A 9,229-nucleotide genomic window follows, 5' to 3' on the forward strand; every position below is an offset into this window, starting at 1 on the left:
ATGGATGTTATCTTCACGGAGAGCCCTGAAGCTGGGTAAGATTCACCGGCGTGCATGTCTTCGCCTTATCCCGTTTCCAGGCACCCGCGATGTTTTATTAGCTCCCACAATGATAAGCCATCCATTGGCATATGTCGCACCAATCACCCGACACTCTCAGTAGCACATCTAGATGTGCTTTAACAAAACTATTAAAAAATAATAATTGACGACGCAAACAAAGCAGTCAACCTAAATTGCGAAAGGAAAAACAAGTGCGACTAGTTTCAAGTTTCAACTCTGGACACGTCTCTCAAAGAAACAAGTGCTTGCACTCTGAAGCCTCCCACATTTTTCTTGGAACTGAAGTAGCAGCCATCGGCGTTGCCGGCGCGTTCGCCGCCGCCACTGATTGTGGGGCGAGGTGCCGCGTTCGCTCCTCTTGAAGTTATGTCCACCAATGGCGGCGGCGCAGCGCGTCCGCTCGGCCTTGGCATCTCCCCACCCAAACCGGCGGCGCTGTTATTCCTGCTCCTCCACTGTTCCCTGTTGGCCGCGTCTGCCACCACGGACACCATCCTCCCCGGCAAGGGCATCTCCGGGAACGAGACCCTGGTCTCCAAGAGCGGCGGCTTCGAGCTGGGCTTCTTTCCGCCGGGCCCCGGCATCCACTACTTCCTGGGGGTCCGGTTCAGGAACATGGCGGGGAACAGCCCCACCTTCTGGCTCGGGGACAGGGTCGTCATCACCGACCTGCCCGCCGCGTCGCTGGAGATCTTCGGCGACAGCCTCTACATCAAGGAGAATGGGGCCAGCCTCTGGTGGTCGCCTTCGCCGGGCGGCAATGTGTCGTCCGCCGCCATGGCGGTCCTCCTCGACAACGGCAACCTGGTGGTGAGGGACCAGGGGAACTCCTCCCTGGTCCTGTGGCAGAGCTTCGACTACCCCGGCGACGCGATGCTCCCCGGCGCGAGGCTCGGGCTCGACCAGGACACCGGGAAGAACGTCTCGCTGACGTTCAAGAGCTTCTCGCACAACGGCAGCCTCAGCGTCGACGCGACCCGGAGGAACGGGTTCGTGCTCACCACCGACGGGCACGCCAACGGCGGCACTTTCCCGGACTGGATGGTGTCCTCTCAAGACAACGGCAGCTCGCTGCTGCTGAATCACCCGGAAACCGCGAACGGTACTGAGTTCTTGCAGTTCAATCTGGGGCAAATCAGCCTGATGAGGTGGTCGGAGCAGGATCCCGCCGCAAACGGCACCGGCGGCTGGGTCGCTCGCTGGTCCTTCCCTTCCGATTGCAAATCCGGCGGGTTCTTCTGCGGCGACTTCGGCGCCTGCACGGGCAGCGGGAAGTGCGGCTGCGTGGATGGGTTCACGCCGTCGTACCCGATTGAGTGGGGGCTTGGGTACTTCGTCACCGGCTGCTCGAGGTCTCTCCCGCTGAGCTGCGAGTCCGGCGGCCAGACGGAGCACGACGACTCCTTCGCCCCGTTGGACAAGCTGCAAGGGCTTCCTTACAACGCCCAGGACGAGGTGGCCGGAACCGACGAAGACTGCAGGGCGGCTTGCCGGAGCAAATGCTACTGCATCGCCTACTCGTATGGCCATGGATGCAAGCTATGGTACCACAACCTGTACAATCTGAGCTTGGCCGCTAGGCCTCCGTACACCAAGATCTACCTCCGTATGGGCTCCAAGCTCAGGAACAAGAAAGGCTTGCAAACAAGAGGAATAGTGTTATTGGTAACTGGATTCATAGGCCTTGCTTCTTTGGTACTGATATCGGTGCTGCTATGGAGATTCAGGAGGGATTCATTTGGCACTGGTAAGTTTGAAGTAGAAGGCCCTCTTGCAGTCTACTCTTATGGACAGATCAAGAAAGCCACCATGAATTTCTCTGATAAAATCGGCGAGGGAGGATTCGGAAGTGTTTTCAGGGGAACAATACCGGGATCAACTGCCATCGCTGTGAAGGATCTCAAAGTCCTCGGGCAAGCAGAGAAGCAATTCAGGACAGAAGTTCAGACACTTGGGATGATCCAACACAGCAATCTTGTTCGTCTCTTGGGATTTTGCGTCAAAGCGAAAAGAAGGTTGCTGGTGTATGAGTACATGCGAAATGGCTCTTTGGAATGTCATCTCTTTGCAGAGAAGTCTGGTCTGTTGAGTTGGAATGTTCGGTACCAAATTGCATTAGGCATCGCCAAGGGTCTCGCCTATCTGCATGAAGAATGTGAGGACTGTATCATACACTGTGACATCAAACCTGAGAACATACTGCTTGATGCAGAATTCTGCCCCAAGATTGCCGATTTCGGTATGGCGAAGCTGCTTGGACGAGAATTCAACTCCGCACTGACCACCATCCGAGGAACCATGGGATATCTTGCGCCGGAGTGGATATCCGGGCTGCCGATCACTAAGAAGGCTGATGTGTACAGCTTCGGCATTGTGCTCTTCGAGATAATCTCGGGGAGAAGGAGCACTGAGGTGGTGAAATTTGGGAACCATCGATATTTTCCGGTCTATGCCGCTGCTCAGGTGAGCGAAGGGGAGGTTCTGTGCCTGCTGGATGCTAGGCTGGAAGGAGATGCTAATGTGAAGGAGCTGGATGTCACCTGCAGGGTTGCCTGCTGGTGCATCCAGGACGAAGAGAATGACAGGCCGTCAATGGGGCAAGTTGTTCGCATGTTGGAAGGTGTCCTAGACACTGAGATGCCCCCTATTCCAGCTTCGTTTCAGAACCTTATGGAGGGTGATAACAGTGTTATATATTCTGATTTCTGAAGTACGTAGGTTGCTAGGGAATTAGTCACTTGTTGCTGAGTTGTGATCAGTATCTGTGTTCTAATTTTTTTTCCAGTTCCAAAGTATAAGCTCTCTACTGAAATAACCCGTTTTATGCACGTCATATCCCCTCTGCGGATTGTTGTAGGGATTCAACGAAGTTAGAGAAAGAAGATACTCCAGTTTTCTTGCAGATTCTTCAATGCATTCATCTCCTATCGACGTATGAAGATATCATACAGTTACACGTTTCAGCAGGTGGTGAATCTATACAGGGGCGTCGTGGTGAAGAAGTTGGTAAATGGAGGCAACACACGCCTACATTTTGCAACACACGTCTTTTCAGTAAGTCGGAAGGCTTGTTATTACCCATGAATAAAACGTAATCACCTACTACAAATATGGTATGGATGATTGAATTTTTATGGTAGAGAAAAAAATGATTGAATTTTACGCATGTATGCTATTCCTTCTGATTGCTTTACCATGAGTGGACATGCTATCGGCCAGCTCATGCATTAATAATTGGAGTGGCATTGAACATATCATTAAGCTCTCATCTTAAGAGGGAAAATGATGACTGATGAATGGACTGAATGAAGGCCATTTTAATCTTCTGTTCATTTTCATTTGTTGATGCAAAATCCAAAAACTCATGCATCCGGGGTAGTGGAATTAACACACTTCTATGATGGGTTGTCCAGTCATAAAATGTGGTGGAAGAAGACCAATGTAAATCCTGTTAGATTTCTATGTTAGGCTGTGTAGTCTGAAACAACGCATTACAAAATAAATTTTGGAATAATCCAATTTGACTGCAATTGCAATTTGGTTCTTGTTTCTATCCAGAGAACCAGGTCTGTTTCTGAAACTTAAGTGCAGCTGTAACTCTTGCTAATGAATTTGTCTATTTACAGTATAAGCATTTTCAGTAGGTCATTGTTCAGTGATGCTGGTATGTACCTGGAGTTCTCCTTGTACAGGTCATATAATGTTGCTAGTATATCTACTAGATCATTACGTTTGCGCGGATGCTTGCTTTTTCATGCAATATTAGTTATCTCTAAATTAATTATAACTTTGTCACTGGTCTTGTCCCTGCATGAAAGAAGATTGTATTTGACCAGGACAGTGGTGCGATCTGGTGAGTAATACAATGTTTATGCCCTGAGGAGAAAATTTTTATTTCTCTCTGAGGCTCTGACTTCCTGCCCATCAACTATATATAACTCATGAAAAGAAAAGAAAAGAACGGAAAAAGAAAGAAGAACAATAGACTTATAGACCCATAGGAGCAGACCATGTATGGAGCGGACTGGGGATCTGGAGCAAGGCACAAATCTGAAAGCCTTGTTGAGTGGAATGTTTGGCAAAAAACATTAGCGAAAACATTTTGTTACCATTTGTCAAAATATGTTGCTTGACTGTGCTTGGACTTGTCCACTTAGACAGCTAAATGTCCTTATCAACCAACATGTTGCTCTCCTGTATGTAAGTTAATCACCTACTGTAATATATATTGTACGGATGATTGAACTTACGGCAGAAAAAAATGATTGAATTTTACCATGAGTGGACATGCTGTTGACCAGCTTATGCATTAAATAATTGGAGTGGCGTTGAATATATTACTAAGCTCTCATCTTAAGAGGGAAAATGATGACTGATGAATGGACCAAATGAGGGCCATTTTGATATTCTGTTCATTTCCATTCGTTGATGCAAAATCCTAGAACCTCATGCACCCGGATACGGGAATTAATACACTTCTATGATAGGTTGCGCAGTCATAAAATGTGGTGAAAAAAACCTAATGTAAACCCTTTTGGATTCCTATGTTAAGCTGTGCAGTCTGAAAAAAATGCATTATTATAAAATTAATTTTAGAATAAGCCAATTTGTTTGCAATTGCAATTTGGTTCTGTTTCTGAAACTTAAGTGCAGCTGTAACTCTTGTTAATGAATTTGTCTATTTACAGTATAAGCATTTTCAGTAGGTCATTGTTCAGTGATGCTGGTCTGTACCTGGAGTTCTCCTTGTACAGGTCATATAATGTTGCTAGTATATCTACTAGATTATCACATTTGTAGGGATGCTTGCTTTTTCATGCAATATTAGTGATCTAAATTAATTCTAACTTTGTCCTTGCACGAAAGAAGATTGTATTCGGCCAGGACAGCGATGGCGATCGAGTGAACAGTACCAAGTTTACGCCCTGAGGAAACGATGTCTACTTCTCTCTGAGGCTCTGAATTTCTTCCCATCAACTACACAACTTATGTAAAGAAACGACAGAACGGAAAATGAAAAAAGAGCACTTGTTGAGTGGACCATGTATGGAGCAGACTGGAGGTCTGGAGCAAGGCACATATCTGAAAGCCTTGTTGAGTGGAATGTTTGGCAAAAACCATCAGTGAAAGCACATCGTTACCATTTGTCATTATTGGTCAGTCAAAATAGGTTGCTTGACCCTGCTTGGATTTGTCCACTTAGACAGATAACTGTCCTAATCAACTAGCAGGTTGCTCTCCTATTTGTAAACAAAACCAACCACCACTACTGGAGAAATGCAGGAACAGCGAGTATAGCATGGAGATGAGAGCAACTTGAAGCCTCTTTGCTTGAGGTGTGTATTATAATATCTGCCCTTGTTTCAGTTTTCCTTCATAACCCTGTATATATTGATCATTTCTTTGCTTTTGTCTTCTTCTGGCTTCACTGATAGATTATGGTTACAACTGAAGAAATGAACTGCAAGTCTTCTATCTCTGTCCTACTTGCTGCACTGATCCCCTACATGTTCCTAGTATTTGATGCAAGTCAGGCTGCAGTTCCAATGGATACCCTTCTTCCTGGCCAATCTATCTCGGGCAGCGAACTTTTGGTCTCCGAAAATGGTGTATTTGGGTTGGGGTTCTTCTCCCCATCCCCAGGTGCCATGAAGCACTACTTGGGCATACAGTACAAGAACCTGATAGGCAGCCACCGAGCTATGTTCTGGCTGGGGAACAGAATCCCTATCACCAGCTTCCTCAACACAACATTGTACCTTGCCGCAGGTGAATTATACATTGAGGAGCTTGGTTCTGTTCTCTGGGCCTCGGGTTCAGCAACAAATGGATCAGCCAGTTCTGTGGCGGTTCTCCTTAACACTGGGAATTTTGTTGTGAAGGATCAGACCAACCATTCTAAGGTCATATGGCAGAGCTTTGATCATCCAGCTGATGCTCTGCTACCTGGAGCATGGCTGGGATTGAACATGGCCACCGGAGCACACATCTCGCTTACTTTATCCAAGCCTCCTTACCATTGCACCCTCGTGATTGACCAGAGTAGGAAAATGGGATTTGTCATGTCCATTGATGGGCATGACCATCTTGGTACCTTTCCGGACGGGATGGTAACGTACGAAGAAGAAGGCAGTTTGGTCCGGCTAAACTATCCAGAGAACCCAAATGATCTCCAATTCATGAGACTGCATATGGGGCAGGTCAGTCTGCTGAGGTGGGTAAATAATTCGACGATTACTGGTTGGCAACCTCTATGGAGCTATCCCTCCAGCTGCAAAATCAGTGCTTTCTATTGCGGCGCATTCAGTGCTTGCACAAGCGCAGGAACATGCACATGCATTGATGGTTTCAGACCAAGTGATCCGGATGAATGGAGGCTTGGGCAATTTGTTAGCGGCTGCTCTAGAATAACACCCTCGGATTGCGAAGATGGCATATCCACCGACTCGTTTATTTTGTTAGACAACCTGCAAGGCCTTCCTGCAAACCCTCAAGATACAAGCGAAGAAACTAGTGAAGACTGTGAAGCAACCTGTCTGAGCCAATGCTATTGCGTCGCATATTCCTATGATCTCTCTGGATGCAAGATATGGTATAATGTGTTGCTTAATTTGACTTTTGGAAATAGTACCACTCACCACACCAAGATTTCCATGCGTATAGGTTCTCATGGTAAAAGGCGGCAAGGACACATACAGCATGTCATGTTGATTATTGGACCAATAGTTGCCGCTCTTCTTGTCATGCTGGTGGTTTTCTGGGTGTACAACAGATCTTCAAGACAGACTAAAGTGGAAGGTTTTCTTGGTGTTTACACTTATACACAGCTCAAGAGAGCTACAAGAAATTTCTCCGACAAACTCGGCGAAGGAGGCTTTGGAAGTGTATTCAGGGGAACAGTTGCAGGTCCAACTGCCGTAGCCGTGAAGAAGCTTAAAAGCTTCGGGCACAGAGATAAGCAATTCCGAGCAGAAGTACAAACTCTTGGGCTGATTCAACACACAAATCTTGTGCGCCTTTTTGGATTCTGCAGCGAAGGGGCCAGAAGGCTGCTGGTCTACGAGTACATGCCAAATGGCTCTTTGGATTCTCATCTCTTTTCATCAGGAACAAGCGTTTTGAGTTGGAGTCTTCGCCGTCGCATTGCCATTGGTATGGCTAAAGGCCTTTCCTATCTGCGCGAGGAATGCAGGGACTGCATCATACACTGCGACATCAAGCCCGAGAACATACTACTGGACGCTGAATTCTGCCCCAAAATCGCAGATTTTGGCATGGCCAAGCTTCTCGGACGGGACATGAGCACGGCGCTGACCACCCTCCGTGGAACCATCGGCTATCTGGCACCGGAGTGGGTGTATGGTCAGCCTATCACTCACAAGGCAGATGTCTACAGCTTTGGTGTTGTGCTCCTCGAATTGATCTCCGGGAGGAGGGCTACCGGGAACGGAAATCATCGGTACTTCCCCCTTTATGCTGCAGCTAAAGTGAATGAAGGAGATGTCTTGTGCTTGCTCGATGGTCGGCTAGGAGGAGAGGGCAATGAAAAAGAGCTGGATGTTGCCTGTAGGGTTGCTTGCTGGTGCATCCAGGATGATGAGATCCACAGGCCATCAATGGGGCAAGTTGTACGCATGCTGGAAGGTGCCGTTGACGTTGAGTTGCCTCCGATTCCGACTTCATTTCAGAACATTATGGACGGGGGCGACAGTGGCACATATTCTACAGAAGTGTGATCTGAGCTCTCCTCGTCGTATGGGTAGATGTCGCCATATATATGACTACTCTGAGAATTGAAGTTGCATTTGTATCCGGCTATAGTATTTATGATCAGAAGCATTACTTGTATTTGTCATACAATCATGATATAGATTTTGTTGTATTGTACTATACCCAATTTATCGTCCTAGTTATAATCTGGACAAACAGTGTTGCCATATTTTATAAATCGGATATAGAATCAGTTTGAGATATTTTGGATCCGGATAAATGGGTTTAGAGAGGCCGAGGTTTTTCCCTCTTTTCAAAAGGAATGATGGGTTTGGAGAGGTTTTTTCTTTTTACCTTGAAACCGTAGAACAATAGTTGTATGGTGTACTTTCCATTAAAATGAAAAATATGTACAAATATACATGCAAGCAGATGAAAATCTGCAGCTAACCAACTCCAGTTTTTCTAACATGAGAAATAGCAAATAGAGAAAGAAAGTAATCAAATTAGGGATGCAATCCAGTGACTGAGAGTCTATATGCTTTGCATTTGTCCTATGATTGACCAACAGAGATCTCACTTGAGCCTATGCTTCCAAGATAAAATTCCTGGTACTTCATTTCTGAAAATATTTCCATCTCTCTGCATCCAAATGTTCCAGCAGCTCATGATGATGATGATGTCTAAGGCTATATGTTTGGGAAAGGTCTGATGTAATAGCAGTACTTCATTATCAAAGAATGAAATTCCTTTGTGCTTATTTAGAGAGATTTGAGTGCCAGCAAGATTGAGCAAACGCACAAACCCAAAGAAGATGATGGATGTTCTCCTCTGTTTTCATTGCATCATACACAGTCAAATGAATCCGTGTGAAAGGATTTTCATTTAAGTAAACCCTTGGTATTAACTCTTTCATACAGAGCCAGCCAGAAGAATGCTTTGTGTCTGATTCTGCTGCCACATTTCCAGAGCCAATTGAAGATGCAGTGAGCACTTGAGGGACACATGATGTGCCTGTACATGTTCCTAGAAGAGTAGACATTTGTTTTCCAGCTATAAATCAGATATGTTGCTATCTCGGCTCTTTTCTACTAGACTAGACACCTCACACCCCAGAATCAATTTTTCTGAAAATTTATAGAGTTTTTTTTGGGTGGCTTTATATATGTCAATAATCAATGGTCGCGCTAAAAATTACGTGCGTTGTTAGATTTATTTATGACGCGGTGTTGTATAATCCTAACAAGAATCATCTCAACGTAATTCGTTTGAAGAGAACCGGACGATACACAAGATTGCCTTGCATGCCCACACACAAGATTAAACATGCCCGTACTGTTGCGGAGGACGCCCTCGCTCTCCCAGAGCGTGTTGTATTCTTTTTCTCCAACAACCAGGGCCGTCCAGGGGCCTGTGCGGGCTGTGCGACCGCACAGGGCCCCCAAATTCCAAGGGC

At 46.2% G+C, this 9,229-nt stretch overlaps 2 protein-coding genes across 2 annotated transcripts; both read left to right on the forward strand.

Moving 5' to 3' along the window:
- Nucleotides 1–297: 297 nt before the first annotated feature.
- Nucleotides 298–2,965, forward strand: LOC123060731 (G-type lectin S-receptor-like serine/threonine-protein kinase At2g19130). Its single transcript, XM_044483558.1, has one exon. It carries the CDS (start codon nucleotides 430–432, stop codon nucleotides 2,770–2,772), a length of 2,343 nt encoding a protein of 780 aa, XP_044339493.1. The 5' UTR covers nucleotides 298–429; the 3' UTR covers nucleotides 2,773–2,965.
- A 254-nt stretch (nucleotides 2,966–3,219) lies between these two features.
- Nucleotides 3,220–8,027, forward strand: LOC123060733 (G-type lectin S-receptor-like serine/threonine-protein kinase At2g19130). The gene is made up of 2 exons (XM_044483559.1): nucleotides 3,220–5,399; nucleotides 5,499–8,027. Exon 2 carries the CDS (start codon nucleotides 5,502–5,504, stop codon nucleotides 7,797–7,799), a length of 2,298 nt encoding a protein of 765 aa, XP_044339494.1. The 5' UTR covers nucleotides 3,220–5,399; nucleotides 5,499–5,501; the 3' UTR covers nucleotides 7,800–8,027.
- The last annotated feature ends 1,202 nt before the right edge of the window (nucleotides 8,028–9,229 follow it).

This window comes from Triticum aestivum, chromosome 3A (assembly GCF_018294505.1).
Source record: "Triticum aestivum cultivar Chinese Spring chromosome 3A, IWGSC CS RefSeq v2.1, whole genome shotgun sequence".
Taxonomy (NCBI): Eukaryota; Viridiplantae; Streptophyta; class Magnoliopsida; order Poales; family Poaceae; genus Triticum; species Triticum aestivum.